This window comes from Antrostomus carolinensis, unplaced genomic scaffold, assembly GCF_000700745.2.
Source record: "Antrostomus carolinensis isolate BGI_N321 unplaced genomic scaffold, ASM70074v2 scaffold11530, whole genome shotgun sequence".
Classification (NCBI taxonomy): domain Eukaryota; kingdom Metazoa; phylum Chordata; class Aves; order Caprimulgiformes; family Caprimulgidae; genus Antrostomus; species Antrostomus carolinensis.
In genome coordinates this window covers 3,725-23,782 of record NW_010289118.1, presented here as the reverse complement: position 1 = coordinate 23,782, position 20,058 = coordinate 3,725, and the positions used below count along the sequence as shown (strand labels likewise).

The 20,058-nt window shown below is 41.2% G+C and overlaps 1 protein-coding gene across 1 annotated transcript in view; it reads right to left on the bottom strand.

Moving 5' to 3' along the window:
• Positions 1–16,983, bottom strand: part of MKX (mohawk homeobox) — a 36,586-nt gene extending 19,603 nt beyond the window's left edge. The window contains exons 1-2 of the mRNA XM_010169060.2: positions 16,824–16,983; positions 15,252–15,587 (exon numbers count right to left, since the gene is read on the bottom strand). Coding sequence (XP_010167362.2) covers positions 15,252–15,587; positions 16,824–16,983 — 496 coding nt within the window. The remainder of the gene's footprint in view (positions 1–15,251; positions 15,588–16,823) is intronic.
• Positions 16,984–20,058: the final 3,075 nt, after the last annotated feature.

Here is a 20,058-nt window from a genome sequence, read left to right as displayed (position 1 = left end):
CAGTATTTTATCTTCTTACCTTCATCCTTTTGATGTCTTTTCTTTCTTCTTCCTTCCCCTCCGTTGCTCTCCCCTTTCCTCTTCCTTTTTGTTCTTGCCCTCAATGCTGCATTCCCCCTTCCCCATTCTCTCCCAGCACTCTCCTCTCTCTACAATATTCCAAAAGTCTCTGTTCTTTATTTTCGCACCTGTATTTATTTCCTGGCTGTGAGTTTTCCTTTTTCCCTTTGCTCTCTGTCCTTTCTTCTGTCTTTTACCTTCTGGAACTAAAATGATACTCCAGCCATAACCTAACTGAAAAGTGAGGTACATCTTTTAAGTCCATTGTCACTACTAAAGGCATGGAAAGTGTCTCAAAAAGAGGTAAATGACTATTCCAGTCACTGCCCCGGACAAACAAGTGTAGCTTTCATTGACAGCTGGAGGAGGTCAGCGCCTGAGTCAAGTTATTCCCCATTTGCTACCAGTCACTGTTTGGCGTGGGAGTCCTGCTATAGCAATCCATCCCTACACAGGCACAGAGAGACAGACAGAATTTCTTGCAGTGGCCACACGGTGTTGGTGATGAGAAAAACAACTTAGATAATGTAAGACCTTTCTTCACTCTTAACTGAGAATGGCACCTAACGTAAGTGAAAACTATGTTGAAACTTAAGACTAAGAAGAGGACTATATATAAATACAGAAACAGTTACGCACCGCTTCACCCACTGTATTCTGCTGGATCTCTAAGAAAATACCAAAACATCACAAGAAAAGTTCCTTGTATGGCATGCTTGCTATTAACATAATAACTAATCAAAACCTCTGTCTTCAAGTGAAGTGGTTTAACATCTTGTGAGAGAATTACACCATGCAAGCAATTAGGTCAAGAGGATAAAAGACTAAAAAGCATTGATTCCCTGAACTTCTTGAGATCTACCCATCAAAACGGTAAATGTTTGCTTCCCAAGATGAAACAAGCTAATAGAAACATACACTAGAACTCACCTTTATGGCCAACACTCTAGAGAAAATACTGGGGAACACTTTTGTTTTTCATGGTGAATCTATTGCCCGAGTCAAAGTCCAGCTCACCTCTCCAGCTGGGTGCTGCCTGAGCAACCTAGAGCTGTCTATGCACAGCTCAATCCAACTTGCACATCCAATCTTTCAAAATTTTATCTGTTTTCTTTGTCTCACTCTTTTTATATTGCTTCTGGTGGTTTTTTGTGTGTGTTTTTACTGCTGCTTGCTTCCCACCCTTACTGCTCTCCAACTGCTTGCTGGGCAGGCACAGCAATTCCATGTAAGGAACGCGAGGAAGAGCAGCATTCCTTGATTTTTCTGTGCACAGTAACTTGCACGACATTTGATAATACACAGAGATTAAGTCATTCATGAATAGGGCCCAAAGGGAGGAACAACTCCAGGAAAACAGCCCTCCTCACTGGTAGTGCAGCATCCAGGACTCCCCAGTCATTACTGCCACACTCGCAGTTCATAGCCGATCTGGCAAAGCAAGGAATCCAACTGCAGGCTCTGTGGTTTAAATAAAATGTATCTACAGCAGCTTGGATGAATGTTTAAAAATGTTCCATGTTATTTTAGTCCAAGGACAAGCTTTTAAAATTAAAAGAAAACTTTGGCTTTAATTACAGATTAAAAGTGAAAGTCGTTTAAAAAGAACGCATATTCTGAAAATACCAGTAATAAAAACAATTTAAAATTTAAAACTTGTTCTTCTCTCTCCCAGCATGTGACAAGTGTCCTTGTAAATATTTAAAACAAGAGTTTGAAAGTGATTTGTGGACAATATTTAGGGTGCTTCTGCCTTGTGCATAGCTCAACTTTTTCCTACATTTATGTTCTCAAAAGTGTCAGATTTTGATGCGCATTGCAATGGCCAAAAAAGAACCACAACTGTAACTTTTATCTCCTTTTCCCCCAAATTTTGTTACTACACGTGTGTGATGCAGCAAGTATCACTACTCAATACATAAATGCAAAGGGTTTATTCCAGAGCAGCTACAAGCAATGAGGTCCCAAAGTGGTTAGGTGCTACAAAGGAGAAGCTGCTGCTCTTGGGATGATTTTCAGCAACAACTGCCCATCTGAAAATCATTAGTGCATAGCAGTGGATTTTCCACATGTTCATATGCTGGACAAGCAGGTTGCCCTTGAAGTATGGTTCCCGGGGGGAAGAAGGAAAACCCAAAGAAAAGTATTCTATTGTCAGATCACGGTTTTGCTAGAGCCAGACAAAAATATGGTCAAGCATTCACTTGGCTGTTCTGCTGGCAAAACAATAGGGTACTGAAATGGAGACAGCTAATGAAGAAGGCAAAAAATGAAGCTCCGGAAGAAGATCTTAAAGGAGTACAGATATTTTTTTTTTCTTTTAAAAAATCAGAAATGGGGTAAAGTATTCAAATTTAATGACTTTTAGATTACTGACCTTTATTTTTATAAGGCAAAAAAGTTTTAGAAGGGGTAGTCTTTTCCCAGTAGAGTATCTCATCTTTTAATTCAGCTGTGTTTGAAGCACCAACGAGAAAGTATTGAAGGAGCCAACATAAGAAAGGGTATGAATATAGCTAGGTAGTATTTGATATTTAATGCCCCATTAATCGATAATTTGGCTTGAAGGAGGAAAAAAGTTGGCAAAAGGGAATGGAATTCTTTAGCTCCTTGTTTTACTTAAGAAAAATTCCCAACGGGCTTCACTTAAACAAAGAACTTTAGTTTTCCACTGGAAAGACAAAAAGAAAATCTTGGTCTAGCATGTCCTGCCACATGCTTTAACTACACAGTAAAAGAGTATGCACTTGGATCCCAGGCACATTTCAGAAGTGTAGTATTTATTAGCTGCTTTGTTGCCAAGTTCCACTATTATCATTTTATTATAACTAAGGTATATTTTTACTAACTAAATTATACTTAGGTCTTTAGTTTAAGCATTTGAAGGTCCTGGAGTGTCACGTACAGATGACATACAATATATCACTGGAATCTGTTGATTTTCTCCCTCCTCCTCTCCTCTATAAACAGTTACCCTATATCTACAATCTTGGGGCACCTGACTTTCCTAAACCCATAATCCAGCTGTAAAGATATGTGGGGACTGAGGGAGAAAAATCCTCCGATGAAGCAGAGCTTGCCAAGGACAAAGGTGAGCCCTATTACCAGATAACCCATGGTACGCACGTCCCTTGCACCCCGAGGGGCAACACAAACCCACCTCTCCCCACAATCCCCTTCAGACACCCTGATCCAACCCACCTCTGTGGCCCTTCTCCCAGCTCACCCAGACCTGGATTTTTGCCAAGACCTCCTGTTCCCTCAGGGGCACAGGCTGTTTTTTTGCATGCAGGGTGCATTGCACGGTGGGACACAGTCTCTCCATGAGCAAGGGTGGGCAGGAGCCAGCTCACATTGAGTTTGTCCCAGCAGAGCCATGTCCTACATCCCCCGTTAAAGGATTTTTGGTCTTTGGGGGAGTGTGGAGCCGCTGCCTGGAGGCTATTAGGATGGGACAGAAAGGATGTGGCCATGAGGTAGGAGAGGATTTTGGTGGATTCACATTGGCCCGGGTGCTGCCACTGCTCTGTGCAGGTAAGGGGTGTCTCCAAGTGGCCATGACACCCACAGAGAGATGACAGAACTCCTCAAAACTCTGCAAGTGCAGCAGTACTGTGGCACTGAACACAGCATTTATTTTTCCTATTTTGTGCAAGGAATGAAAGGAAGAGCAGTAAACAAATATGAGCACTGACATTCTCCAAGGGTCACAGTCTTTGATCTATGAGCAAAGACCTCACTGAAAGCAGCTGGAGTTCACCAAATGAAGTTTGGAAAGCTTTGCAAACACGTGAATGTTGTGTGTCAAACCATGTAGCATACTTTGGGGCCAAAACACTCAAAAACCAGACCAGATTTTGGTGCAATGGATTTTTGCTTTGTCCAACATAAAGCACCTCCAAAGGCTTGGTCTGAAAACTTATGAGTGCCTGTCCATTGATTATCAGGTGAAGCTAAAGGCACTTTGAGCTAGACATCAGACGTAATTATTAGCACCTTTTGAAATAAGAGGGCAGAGAATTGGGGATATGAATATGTGAGTTGAATGAGGTATACAGGACTGAGAAATATTAATAACCTTTCTCTATATAGATCCACAGCAGATGTAACAAACACAAATTAATGCTTATGTGTGCTTGTAGCCAGGAGAAATTATTATCACTCACAGTCTCATTAGATGAGGAGTGAAAACAGCAACAGAAATGCTGGGAGACAGTACTAAAAGGAAAAAAAGGCTTATAAAGACATCTACCATTTTTAAAATGTTTAAACAAGTTCTTTACTTTGCTATAGCCGCTAGAAAAAGGTCTTTGCATAAAACAAGGGATCAGTACCTGCAGGTCAGCCTCATCTTCTCTGCTGACCTCTGCGAATAGGATTTTGGGCTTTGCTGGGCAAGCTGCAGTAAGCACCTCAGTGAGGTATGGGATTTGAAAGGGAGAGATCTCGTCATTTGTGGATAATAGAGCTGGGAACTTCTTTTCCTCTTATCTTTGCAAAGTTCACTGCCATGGTGAACTACTGCACAGGTCTGAGCTGAAGAGTAAGCACAGCAAAATGAAAGCAGCAGGCTTGAATTCCACAAATATCATCATTGTAATATTCCTTATCAACTGAGGAAATATGTATGTGTCTGTGTGCGCGTGTGTGTATCAAAGATTTGTATGGATTACAGACACCACTACAGGCTCTAGAGCTGGCCAGAACAGGACAGAATTTTTGGGTTCTCCCCAATTCAAAAGTGTCTCTAAACATCCAATGCTACTGAGATTCAATAATTGGGAAGCCCATAACAATTGCAATCCTGATATTGTGGACAAGGAAGGGCCCAGGCTTCCCCCAGCACCCATGCTCCCCCAGCTGACAGCAGTCTCACAGGCTGCACTGGGCTCTTACTGACATTGCTTTCACTGCCAGCACAAGCAGTGCTACAGCCACCCAGAGCTTTCCCTGATAAAGGAACAAAGGCTGTTGCCTTATTTGAAGATGATCCTGGTGAAATGAATTAGCGGTGCAGTAACCAAGCAGCCAAATAGCATGAGAGGAAGAAAAGCAGGACAATGAATTTTAGTGTATTGGTGTAACGGGCAATCCACCACCCCTCCTGGTCAAAGCTGTCACAAATACTTGGGAGCAGACCTTGTAATCTGCACGTCATCTCCAGAACCTGCTCCCCGAGCAGTCACTGGTCGAGGGTCCCCGCGGCTCAGCACACAACAGGGCAAAGCCAGACCCTGCTCTTTGGGATAGGAAGAGCAATTAGAAGAGCAGGGACCCAGAATGAAAGTTTCCCTGAAGTCAATGGCCGAGACAAATTCTTCAGCACACCAAGATCTCATTAAAACTGCCCACAGTGTCTAGCCCACAAAGTACATCTAGTGCAAGAAGAGCAATCCTGCTGCTGTTTTGCAATGCATTACAAAATACCTTGGCTAGCAGAAAGAATTTGAGGCAATTTGCTCCTGAAGAGCCAGGTCGTGAAGAGCCTTAATTTTTCCAGCAAACTGGATTTGAGTTGACAAATAATAACTGAGAGAAAAAAAGCCTGACAAAGGGGAGATGGAGAAACCGACAACATTTAACTTGATCTTCGACGGTGTAAATCTGTCAATACCCACAAATGATCACAAGGCCATATGCCAGTTTTTATTCTGAGATACCGTAACTAAGACGTTTGGCTGGTACCTCGCATTGGAAAGAAAGTTTTTACATTTAGAAATGTAAAACATTGTAACATTTAAGGAATTTTGGCAACAGCCCACTAGCCAGCCTTCCCCTAGCTTCAGCTGAGGGATTATTTTGAATGCTGCTTTGCTTTTCATGCATCTGTTGCCTAAATCAATGTGGAGGCATGAGGGAGGGACTGAAAATTGGCCCTAGAACTAGCAGTATATTTTAGTGTCATAACTGAGAGTCTTGGCAATCCTTGTTAACTTGAAATGTCAGTGCCATACCAAACGATCTGGTCATCATAACCTCAACTCCTGGCCATCAGTGAAAGAACAGATATAGAGTCTTCAACATCAGTTTTCAAGGCCACTGTGAAAAACTAAGGAAAACACATTTCATGGCTTGTTGGAATTTTACTTTACCTGTTTTCGTGTGTTTCTTTTCAGCTGTTCCAGCTCTAGTTTATCGGATCTCTTTCTGGTTGAATTGTTTTTACTTTTTCCAGATTTTCTACAATGCCATTTACTTCTCCTGCTTTAAACTCCTGCTCCTTTTTTTTGTACCTCACATAAAACTCCCTTATACTGTACAAGCCTTCTGTGTGCTTTGACTGTTAGGATATATTTCTCCTTTAACAGAACTAATATGGCTATCTGATGCCAATTTAATGCCACAAAGCATAAAAGACCTCCAATGGACTTTAGTAATCACTGATAATTTCCACATCGACCCTTTTGTGTCTCATACACCATTTTTTAAGTTTGGAGTGAAGTGGATCAAATACAACAGAATCCAACTCTGCTTCTCTGTTTCTGGATAATTGGAAATTCAGCTTTACAGATGAAGGGATGTTTTTCCAGAACAGGTGTTTTTCTGAGCACTGCCCTTCCTCCATCAGGATGGCAAAAATCTCATACACAAACAATGTCCGTAGGTTCCCTACATTTTCCGAATACAACCAAGGAGTTTTCCAAGTGGCCGGCTATAAACTCATCCACAGCCTAATGTTCATCCACACAGAGATTCCAGGTTCCCCCCGTTCAATCCACTTCTCAAATTGTGCCAAAACCCTCCCAAAAGCTTTTCTGTGAAAACACATGGAAGATCAGAAGTCTAGTCTCGCTAAACTGCTTTTATCATTATGTTTCTGGTATTCACATTATGGACAAATGACCTAAAAAATTTCAGTTAAACACATAAAGGAGTTTTTTTTAAGTTGCAGAATGACTTTCAAAAACCACAAACCTGCAAAGGGAAATAGGATTTGCTCAATCAGATAAGATTACGTCTACCTGGTCAGGCACGTTCAGTGTGTAGCTTTTCAGAAAATAAAATTAAAATTGGGGGAAGTGATGGTGAATAAAACTAATTTAGCAGTTCAACACTGAATCAGTTTTGAAAATATTTTAAGAATCCAATCAAAAATCCCATTCAAAATAAAACAATTTGGTCTTTTTATTTCCCTATTTTTTTCTAGTGTGATCAATAGATAAATTCTACTGTCTGCACCAGTGTGAATAGAATTTCTTATGTTACCTGGGAGTCATCACACCCTGCTTTGCAGCAAGACCCTGCATAGTTTCAGGTGTTTGCCACCCACATCAAAATACTGCCATGGTAAGGAAAATGCTTGTGTTTGTGCATGTAAACAAATGCAGAAAAAAGCAAAACATTGTCTTTATTTACAGCTGTATGACTGAATACAAAACAAGCTGCTTTTCACTAGTCTCTCCAAAGGTCTAAAATATTTCAAACTCCAGGACTACTGAGAAGCTCACAGTTTTATTAAGCAGTCATCATGCTCTAAATTTACAAGCCTAACTCGGATAGTTATTACTGGGATGTACCTGCTTAAATCCCTTCCACAGATGTGAGCACGAACACTGCCCATGCCAAGATTCAGTCTGGATTGAATTTTTACAGCTGGGTCATAAATTTGCGGATTAAAAGGGTTCTAATGGAAACACAGATACAGCCCTAACTACACCAACATGAACAGCAGCACTGTAACACTGTGCAGGCGACAGTTCGCGCTACAAGCAGAATCAACCAGAACGTTACCCAAAGTCATGTTATTTCTCCCCAGCAGCAGACGGAGGCTGGGACACACAGGAACCCCACACCAGGTATGAAGTTTCAATTCAGACATTTTTCCAGAAAGAAATCAAATTTTTATGGGCTCATCATTCCTTTAAATTTACTGCCCCAGAATGTGAAAAGTCCAGCTCTCGTCCTCCCTCCTGCCACCGCCCCGTCCTGCCTGCGCCTGACTGTTTGTACTCCATCCCTCCTGGTCACACTTTGCTGCACTGCACATAGATTAGTGTGGTAACAAGTGTCACCAAAGACAGCAGTTACTCATGACAGAGATGATAGATTTCACATGTAAAAATAACTCACTGGTTTTCGTCCTGGTAATTTCTCTTTTTTCTCTACACAGGTGCCACAGGTAGATGTCTCAGTGCAGGAGGCAAAGCTGGCTGGAGGTGACAGTACATGTCTCTGCATTTCTGACCTTGCAAACACTCGTGTGTTTTGTTCCTCTTTTTCTCTCTTTCATGTTTAAAGCTGTGCCCTATTTTTCACATTCACTGTCCTACATCTCCTGTTTGGCACAAACAGCTGATAAGTGCATTTCGCTGACAGGTTTCCCAGGTACGGGAAAGCATACTGGGGGAAAGCCGCAGTGGCAGCGTCCCTCTGCTTGTGTGGCTGCAGTGCAGGGTGGCCAGGCCACGGGGATGACCCATGGGATGCAAAACCAGGTCCCTGCCCAGTGCTGCACCACTCTGTCCCCAGTTGCTGCACCCGGGCTGCAGTGCCCAGGGCTTTCTGCTGCGCCGTTCCAGCTGGTGTGTTTCCATTATCTCACCTCGTTATCTCACACCAAACTCCCTCTGCCCTCCTCATTTGAGGAGTGCTCCCCTTTGCAACGCAGGACACCGCTGGCAGTGGTAGTGGCTGCAGCCAGCTGGCATTTGCCAGGCTGAGGATCCCCTGAATCGGTGCAAAAGCCAGGCCAGCCGGTGCGGTGCAAGGCAGCATGGAAGCCTGATGCTTCTGGTCTAAGAGATCTGCACAGAAATTTGGCTACAAGGAAAACGCTGCTCAGGCAGTGGAAGGGGAGAAGGAATCGCATCCATTTCACTAAATCAATTTTCCCAAGCTGTAGTTTCACACACTCTTTAAATTCTCCTTAAATTAACTGCTAATTTTCTTACTAATTTGCCTATTATATTCATTACTAGCCATGCAATCTACAGCTAAAACTGGAAAACAGTCTGATTTATGATCATGTGCTTTTCCATGCACATAATTTCCTGAAATATTCACATTTGGGCTGGCCCCAGGTTTTAAGACCGAGCATAATTCTGAAGACCTTTTGAACAATGGGAAAATGGGGATAAATATTTCTTTCCTTGAACACACACACACACCTTCATTAAATGAATGAGACCCAAGGCTTGCCAGAGAACAGCCTTCACTAGGGCCCGGAGCACTGGCTAACTCTGGAGAGGAATATTAAAATATATAGTTGTTAGCAATCGGTGACAGCACTATACATTTTTCCTGCTGTGTCTGAGAGAGGTCTTGGGCAAGCGCGAGGGTCTGCTGCTTTTTTGGCCGCTGCTCGAATATTTGCATTGGGGAAATTTTAACAGTCTCAGAGAAACACAGGCAGGCTGCTGCAACGGCACGGGCAGCAGCAACCTGTGGCCATGGCAACATGGCTGATCCCCTGATTTTTTTAGTCTCTCTGATTTCTTGGTCAGATGTTGTCATCTTTTCCATTTCAAATCATCCGTGCATGAACATCTCATTCTCTGCGATGATAAAGCTGTCAGGAGTCCTGAGACGTGCTGCCCTGAAGCAAGCTGACTTGAAGAAAAACCTCTGCAGCCAAACAACTGCCTCGACCTATTTTTACTAAAGTACGTGGAAAATTTGCCATGACATCAACAGAAGCAAACCAGCAGCAGAGGTGCACACACACCTCCTCTGCTCCGTGGGGTCTCCACAGCAATTATAACCGAATTACATCCATGAACATGCTGCTATTAGAAGCACATCTGACCCACACACAGCCCAACCTTTATTATTTTGGGTTAAAAAAAAAAAAAAAAGCTCAAAACATTCATAGCCATTTGCATCTGAAATCAAACGGATAAAACAAGGATGCACAGTGTTTGCACCCAGCACTTGTGAGAAAACAAGTACTCTCTTTTCCCACAAACTGACCATTAAAAGCAGGGAGTGGAGAGAATTGGCTCAGCAAAGCTTACGCTGCTTCCCCTCCCAGCGATTCTCCAGGCGAAGCTCTCCCCTGCCCACAGGCAGCCCCTGGGTGCCCAGGCTCTTGGGAGGGTGCTCTGCCCCCAGGGCCAGAGATGCTCTCAGCCCACCCAACGCTCTCTCCCTCCGTTCCCCCACCTGAAACCTTCTGGTTAAAACTGCTACCTTTCCACAAAAAAGATTCAGTTTGGATGAAGTACCATTTTCCAGATTCATGTGAAAATAATCGGGACCCATTCCCCTTGCAGCTCAAATACCGAGAAACCGAGCAACTGAATTAGAAAGAAAAAACAGCTTATTTTATTTTCACTGCTTGAACTGAAAGAAATGCAAAAAGTGAACAACCAGCTTAACTAGCGGGGAGTGGGCAGGATCTTTAAAATTCTCAAGTTTGCGCTATCACATCTGGTATATTAAACCTGACGCTGTCCCTGTAGTAAAGCCATTTCCTTTTAATCTTTCTTTAGAAAAAACAACAGAACAGCAAATTAAATGCAATCCTCCTCTCAGTTCTCAATGCCATGCTATTTCAGTGTTGATGAATCAGGTCATATAATAATAAAATTCCTGCAGAAATATGATCTTAACTGTGTAACCTTCAAATTGCAGTTATGCTGCTGTGTGCATTTAATACTGTACTTGACATTCCCCTTTTCCATTTCACTTCTGGATGACATTAGGATCTGCAACAAGGACCTCCTTCAGCTCTCCCAGGTTACCATTTATTTTAAAGTATCCCCAAGGTTTCCAGCACCGTTTAGATCAAACTTGCAAAAGTCACTGGTACTAGTGGTTTTTGCAGGTCCCTCGAGTTGTTTCTGAAAACAGGTTCCATTGTGTTCATATTATGCTTTTAAATTTTATAGCTCATTTTTAAATTACATGTTAATTTCTAAAAATGTTAAATTGCGAGGAAAAGTTGGCAAGGACCACACAAAATCACAGCACTGTTCTGCAGCTTGCGTGTGTCTCTGTACAGCACTTATGTGCATGGCTATACCCTTACATTTAAGTGCTCTATACGAATGTGGGGCCGATGCTGCAGTGTGCTGAGAGTCTCACCAGAGGTGCTCAGTGTGCTGCAATAAATGACACAGTATCGTGCTTTATATATATCACAAACTTTGCAACATTCAAATGAAAGAAAGAAAGGAAGGTGAGAGGAAAGAAAAAGGCAGCAGTAATGGAAACATCAGAAACCAAACACACTCCTGAGTATAAATGTCTAAAAATAGAGATCAAACACCTTCAAAAATCAACCAGTCATTCCACCAGTCATCCTCCTTTCCAGGCCTGCAAGTCTTTAGTTTCCTCACTATTTTTATTTGTTCTGGCTTTTATTTCTACTGTGCTAAGTAGCATATAAAGTGAAATCAATGAAAATCTGCCTACAGAAAAAACAAAACAACAAAACAAAACAACTCCCTGACCTTCCATTTCATCTCTCTTTCTCTCATTTTAATTTTTGCTTTTGTTCACCAAACACAGCTCACCAGACAGCGATATCCCAGAAAGCTGAGATTTTTCATTTCCTTGCTCTATAACGATGCAGAACATTTTGTTCCCGCAGGTGACTGGCGACACGGTACTCGCAGAGCAATGCAGTGTGATTACAAAGTCAGTGTTTTAGTGATCCGTAAACCAAAGACTGACATTGCCACTTTAGATTTATGTCCAACCTCACTATAAACATTATTAGATCTTTTCCTTACAGATTTCTGGAGTGCTAGTTGCAGTTGGACTGTTGTTTCTGCGTGCGTTTGTACAACAAATATAGATAGGCAAGTCTGGTTTTAGTTATTCCTGTCACACAGCGAACCTGCTGGGAATGACAGCATGCCAAGGAGCTAATGAAAACTTGTTCTCCAACATGGATTTTTAACTAAACAAAAACACTGAACCAACCCTTTCAGCGGACAGTTTCAAAAACATATTTGACCAATTATATATATTTATATATTATACCTGCACTAGGATTAATCTGCACTGAAATTTTCTGCCTTAAGTGAACACATTCACGTATGTCACGTTATATACATGAGCATATCGGCTTACGACAGAAATGCTTACATATGGGACATATCCGAGCGCGGCTGCACTCTTCCCTGGCTGCTCCGCTCTCCCCACGCCAGCCACCCGCATTGCCTCCCGTGCAGCTCCCCAGGCCACGCAGCCACAGCGGGACGGAGCCAAGGGGCACCGTGCTGGTGAGGGACCCAGCCCGCTGCTCGCTGCTCCTGCCCCAGTGCTAAAGCCTCTTCCCACCAGCTCGCAATAATCGTGCAGAGGTATAAAGCGAAGCTGCTCTCCCAACAGTCGGTTATACAGCCTGTCCTTGATCTTTTACACGGGATTTCCCAGTTGCATTAAGCTAGAGTAGCATATGGTCCAATGTTTGTAAGCATATTAATGACTGAAATGGGAAACTGTACAACCCTTTTTCCTTATAAACTTTAAACTGTAATTTATTGTTTTTGTCATTGGACACTGCACTCGACCCTGTTAATTTGGCGCAGGCTGTTGAGATGCACGTGGTCACACTGACCTCGAGCACTGCGCAAGCAGAGTCACCCTGGACAAACTGATGTGCCTGAAATCAGGGTCCAGACCATAACGTGAACCAGAAGCAGTGAGTAAGTTTTCTGCTCATTATATGCTACAAAAAGTTGCTTTTCCGGGGAAGTACAATAAAGTATTTGCTTCAACACCAATGACTGCCTGCTCTTATAAGCACAGTGACCTTGCCAAACCTTTCTGAAAAATAAAATGTCAATCAGTTCTCACTCTGTGCTTTTTCACATACTCCTCAAAACATCTGCATAAACTAAAACATCTAGTAGGGACTTCACAGTTCTGCTTCAACCCCTTGGTGTTAAAAATTAGATGTTTCACTTAACAAAAAATTGCAGTGGGGAGCTCCTTATAAGTGGTTATATCTCACTTAAAAATACACTTGCTGCCTTCAGGAAGTGGTACAGTCAGCTATACACTACTATTTTGATTAGCCAAAATGGGTTGCAACTAATTTTGAGAACACAGATACAGGTCTGCTACATAACTGCACTGAGAACTGCCATCCCAGGCAGTCAAATTACAGAGAAAGACATAAAAAAAGAAAACATCCTTATTTATCTCTTCCTATCTAACAATAATTTGGATAATTTAATCAATTTGTAAACAGATTTCATGAATGGATGATAACTTGAAAATATCTGCTTTGTTCGTGAAGGGCTCAATTCCTGCATGTTATAACATCATCAGAAAATCATTAATGGGACTGTGATCTTGTAGATGAAAAAAGCCAATTTGTACCTATTATTTCCTGAATGTGCTCATATATATAGGAAGGATATACCAAATAATACAGTGTGTGCACACAATCTTTTTCTTTCTATCAGCAGGCTACTGCTTGTCTGCTTCAGAAGTGTAAAACAATAAAAAAACCTAAATCCTAAGAGCTGTTGGTGTGTTCTCATCAAAGGCCACAGCACTTCAAAACGTTAACAAGGATATTTAAGAACGCACTTAAATATGATCTCAAGAGAAGTTCCAGGAACGTCAGTTATGAACTTTAAGGACAAATATACTGGTTTTCAGTCATTCCAGCCCAGCTCGTGAACTCACACAGTTACAGTGTGCCTGTCTCGGCCTTCTCATTAAAGATCATACTTCTCAGTGCAGCTTCAAACTTGGCAAGAAGAACTTAATTCAGTAGCAAATTTATTACAATTTTTAAAAAGTCATTGTGTCCATTTTTAAGTTATGGTATAAAAGTACAGAAAAACAGAAGTTTACATATCTGAGCTGCTGCATCTGTTCTTAAGTAACTTTTCACTTAAAAATAAAACTTGGCAGACAATACGCTCATAATGAGGACCAAATGCATTTGGTATGTTGAAAAAAAAATCTAAACGAACAGAGAGAGTTAATTTTGAAACTTATTCTTCATGCATGCACTATTCTTGCTCCTCATGAGATCCTGTTTCTCTATGCTCCCCCCGCCCCCACCTTGGCCATCCCCTGACAACCTGCAAGCGCCAACGTGGTCCTACCCCCACCAGAGCATACAGCCTCCTGAAATCCCTGTGGCCCCACCAGGGACAAAAAAAAAATATCACATGAAATGTGCCAGGAAAGAGAGGGCAAAGGCTGCAAACATGAGAGGTTGTAACAGCAAGGGACACCCCACAAGTGATGCTGCCTGCAGGGTGGTCCCTGGCTGAACAGCCCTCCGAGAAAGGCCTCGGGACAATGCAAAGGGCTGCTATGATGGGTGGAAATCCTGAGATGCTGGCAAAGATTTCCAGAGCTTCAGATGCAAAACTTCACTTTTTTCAAAGATAAGGGGAGAGCCTTTGCCTTACGTCCCCAAAGAAATGCAGAACAAGCTTCACAAGAGGAGCCTTCCAGCACTCCCTACCCCACGGGGACCTGAGTAAGTCCTGATCTTGCCCTGATTTACAGCAATTTACTGGCATGAACCAGGTAGTCCCATGTGCCTTCCTCTAACTGGTAACAAAACAAATGATAGAAATCATGCTTTTATGTTTTTATTGATAAGATTAAAATAACAAATTATGTGTAACCCTTCCAAAAACATTAAGCCAAGATATTTAATGACCAAGTCTGTGGCCCCTTAGTTCAGTGCACTGTATCTGGAGTCTGATGCAGAAATTAGTCTAAACTAACCCATGTATTCCTAAGAGATGCATGAGCACCAAAGGGCCATGTACCAGAAAAGATGCCATACAACAGGGGAAGATGTTCATGTGCGCTGCACTGGGGGACTTATGGCTCATGTAAGTGCCACAAACAGTCACCTTGAAAATTCAAAGCCCTCCTCTTCCTCCCAGCTGGGGCCATGGAGTACTTTAGTCCTTCTCTAGTCCTCCCTTATTGTAACAGAATGCTCAAGACTTCTATCCTTTTTCAGGCTTGTCTTAGTGCTGAGAAAAGCAGCCTGTAAGTGTCACTGAAAAAATCAGCCCCATAGCTCCATTCAAAAAGCAAAGCAGCTTCAGTAGCAGTCAATAACAGCATTTAACTTCAGTACTGCTGACAGAACTTCTCCAGTGAATGAGAGGATGGACAGGAGTGATCTATTCTCACATGAGAGGATGGACAGGATATCCAGTCTCATAAAAGGCACAATCAGGTGACACTCCTTCCAGGTGACACCATCCACCAAAGCCAGCAGTATTAGAAATGATGCAGAAAGAATCCCTTACCTGTCCGGTAGACAAAATTGCCTTCTGTCTCTGATGATGATGGAGACACCAATTCCTCCTCAAATTCATTGGAACTAAATGAACCAGAGTGATTCCTTTGCCTTGTTTTTTCCATCATAGCTGCATTAGTAGCCATGACATGTCTCAATGAGTCATTTAGGTAACGATTCAATAAGCTGCTTTTGTATTTGGGGGGTGACACGTAATCCTCATTGGCACTTGTTTCTGGTCTCACTCCTGTTTTTATTACTGAACTTTCAGTTTTAATCACAGTGTGGTGAACTGGTTTGTTATATCCCCCTTCGCTCATATGATTTCTTGGAGGATTTTCTCCATCTGAAAATAAAGGCAGAAAAGACATAGTAATGTACTGAATACCTAATATTTAACAAGAGGCTTTCTCTACATGTTTTAAATTATTATACATGTAACTAAAACTAGACAAATAACTTCAGACTTCAGCATTAGACAATTATTTTCATTTTCTTCTGTTCACACATTGCTCACAGTAGTTCCCAGGGTTCTCAGATGTTCCAGCTATCCCAAATTAATTAACTGTAGAAAACAGTGTCTGGGTCTAATTTGTTCATGAGCAACACAAGGCAGGTAGAAAGAAAATTGAGAAGTGCCCTAAATCAATAATAAATACTTCAAAATCCCTGTGAATAAGCTGAATTCTTACTATCACAACTTGAAATTTGCTTCTCCTGAGTACTACAACATATTTAAGCATATTTGCTGAAACTATACTCTTTTAATTGTCCTGCAACCAATCTTTTAAAGGGAAGTGCAAACCAAAGAAATGTGAATACAAACTGAAACTGGAACAAAGAGAATTGAAACTGAGTACAAATTGAAACACGTTCTTCTGAAAATTCAGCTACGTTTCTGACAATGTTCTGTAGCATTTGTTCCTGTCAATGTATCTCCACGTCACAGCTTAGTGAAAAAACCACCCACAGACATAATTGATACAGATGTTCTATTAAAAAATATAGAGTGCTATTAAAAAAAATCCTACATTCATCAATTTGGATAAGGAAGAGAATTTCAGTGCACCTTTTAAGGAAACATTTGCTAGTAAAATACACAAAATAAATACAGTAATATTCAGATAGCATATAATAAGTCCCACTGAAGTTAATCAGGTTATCTCGTTAATCGGATTCTCTTGTTAATGATGTGATATTGCTATAGTCCTTCCATCAAGCAAAGTAACTCAAGAGACTTCTCATTTCCTTAAAACAACAAATGTAACCAATTTTTTTCATTTAATGCAAATTAAAGCTATAAGTTTGTAGAATCGAATGAACTAACAATTATTTTTCTAGTAACAATTCTGTACAAAACAGGCAAATCACATGCAACCAGACTGCCACCCCAATTAACCTACAAAATCCTGTTTTGTGAGGTTGCATAGTAGCTGGGAGCCAAAACTGGCACCAAATTCATAAAAAGTAAAGGCAGCTGCCCTGAGGGCATTTTGTAATAAATCAGAGCTATTTAGGGTATCTGATACTTTCCAAATATATTTTAATTGGTTTAAAATTGATAAAAAGAGCATCAACAAACCTTCAGAGCATGAGTCATCGCTGCTTACACTGAGTCGTTCAGCATTTCCTTGAACATATTTGTTGTACAGTTTTATTCGTAAAGCCCAGCTAAGATCTGGTTGCCTGACAGTATTCTTAAGGCGACGTCTTGCATTGGCAAACCAGTTTGATACCTGCATACAAATGAATCTATTAGTCTCTCTTGAAAACAATGCAAATAAACAAATATAACCTGCAGAGTTTCCATGAGTTGTACGTATGCCCAACGAAAATGGCAAACAAAAGCGAAACATGAACAGAGTCCATGAAACTATCACTGAGCAGAGCAGGAACCTCAGACAAGAGGCAGGTTCAGGCTTCCCACCCTTCCCAAGTGTTAGGAAACCCTCATTATTAAAAAGGTTTTAATTAAGATGTCCCAAAATACTCATTATTTTATACTAATATTTCTTTTTTCTTTCTTTTTTTTTTTTAAAGATAATGCTCTGAACTTTCAATAAGAATCTTTGATATACTACTAACATCCTAAATGAGAACTAACAGCTAGTGTTCGGTAATTTGCCATTGACATTTATGTAGGCTACAATAAGGCTGTTGAACAGAAAAATCCATTATGAATTTGTTTATATAAAAGCCCAAATTCTCCTTCGTGCTTTATTAGTACTCTAAGTCTGACAGCTCGTGGGTATCAGGAAAGTCTTACACAGAATACAATGTGCTTTTGAGTCTCTGCAGAAATCAATCACTTGCTCTGCAGCACAGCAGCTTTTATGAACTCTTTCTGGTTGTGGAAACCTAAAAAGCTGTGAAGATGCAGATTCCTCATACAATGACTACTAAACAAGAGACTTGCTTGTCATCCTTCTCAGCTGCAGAGCATTTTCTAGGGTTTGACATTGCAAAACAGATACACGTTAGTATCCTTCTAGCATACAGGGTCACCACAAAGTCAGGCTCAAACACAAGGATTTCACAGTGCTTTCAGCAGCAAAGAAACAAAAGGGCACCGTACAGTCCTCTGCGTCAGCAGTGCTAATCAAACCGTCAAATGGGATCCTGCGTACTTGCAGTGACTTTGCATGAAAGTGTACCTGAGAAAATGCTGGCTTTGATTCTACTGTACAGTAAAAACACATAAAATAGGAAATAGAGACACTGACAGAGTGACCTTACCACAACCTTACTACGAGCAAGAGCAGAGGCAAGCTACATACACTCTAACAATATTTATTTAATGATAAATGAGGTCTTAAAAGTGCTATTTACTCCTTGCAAGAAGTGTATTTTGACATACAATATTTATTTAATGATAAATGAGGTCTTAAAAGTGCTATTTACTCCTTGCAAGAAGAAGTGTATTTTGACACGACCTCTGCAAGGAGGCAGGGTAGCACTACTTGCAAAGGAGAATGTAAAGAATGTCGGGAGAGTCTATAGCCCGCTCAGATCTTTGTGTTGTGAAAGTGCACGCAGAGGGAGCCGGAGACTACTGCAGTCATACTCTGACCTGGGAATGATCATACCATTTAATTTATGTTAAAAGCAAAACAAGTTAACACATGTTTTATCAATACATGCTACCCCACCTAATAGAGAGCCAAACTGTAGACCTCAGTGTTGGATTTTGGCTGTAATATTGTCATCTGTCTATTGTAGCTAAGGCTGTATAAATCACACAGAAATATTTGGCTAATTATTCTGGATCAATAATCTCTTCTGGGGCGATTATGAGAAAAACAAATGCTATCTGCTTAAAGCAAACCCAAAACTTCAGTTCAGAGTCCCACCCAGAACTTAGAAGTGGTGCCTTAAGCCTGTCACTTTGATTTTACTTAAAACCATGTTTACATGAAACAGGGTTCCCCCAAAAATACAGTGAGCCCTGGATCAGCGCTCAGATGCCAAACACATAACTTTACAAACTACACAGTTTGCTGTGACAGGTTAGAAGACCAAAACTGTAGCTGGCAGAGAAGAGTAAGTAATTTTCATTCTCTTCCAAGGCTACTTGTTTATATTCATCATATTGACAGAGCAATCCTTATAGTAAACCAGAAAGAGTGGCCTGGAATCTATCCACTTTCTAACGCCGTTAACAAACTGACTCCAGAGTGCTCAGCTGAAGCAGCAGTCACCTGGCTGCTGCATGATTTAATATAACTCTGAAATCAAGTATGTAATGATAGAGATGGATCAATCCAGGGTCCCACTGAATACTGTAGCAGTTAGTGCAGCATCTTACAGAACTGATAGCGTTCCAACATTTCACTAGAAAGAGGTCTGTTACGCTCCATTTCATTACATACTGAAATATTTCATCAGTGAAGTGCCATGTACAGAAAAGAAAGATAGGGTAGTATTAGTGTGATTCATACATAAAAGCAATTAAATTTAGCAGGAGTGATTTTTGCATGGTACTCAGTTTATTTTGGGCTCATTCTCCCCATGCCAACACTTTGTTTTCTGCATATCAAGATGAAAAGATGAGTCATATTTTAAGTCTTCTGCTATGAGAGGAGGAAATAGTAGTATTTGATCATTTTGAAAGAACCTTAAGTCAGCATTTACAAGAGGAGCTTTCAGCTAAAGCACAAAGCAGCAAACTCACTCCAGAAACTCTTATCCCAAATGCAATTTAACAAGGCCTGTTAAAGCTGAAGGCGAATTCACTTGAGAGATTTTGAGGCTAGATCTATGGTGTGGTATCTCTGGGTGCTTTCCTGCTCTTGGGCACTCGTCTATATCACTGGAAAATCCTGATCTCTTAAGACATCAACAGATTCAACATGTCTCCCACCCTTCAGTCCTGGACAACCTCCAGGTGTGTGGACTGGATGAGGCTGCAGGGCCACAGCCTGTACCAGACAGCTCACCCTGAACTCCAGCCACAGGCTTCCTTGTTACAGGCTGTTCCGGGCTCCTTTAAAGCCAAGGACAGTTTTGTCACTGAATTCTACCAGTCCCCAAAGTTACTTTATGTATCCATGTGCTCTTTTAAAAAGTTGCAAGCCTACTGCTGTAGCTTCCACTCACTAGAAGTGCCTGTTTGCACCAGCTTCAGCTATTACAAAAAGCTGCCAAAAAAAATCTAAGCATCCATCCTTTACCATGGTCCCAAGTTACAATACTGTGACCTCCAGAAATAATTTTAAAAAACCAACACAATTATTACATACAAACCAGTGGGAAAATCTTTGTCTCAGAAATCTCACAAAGAACTAAGTATCTTGGAAAAATGCATGGTGAAACTCACT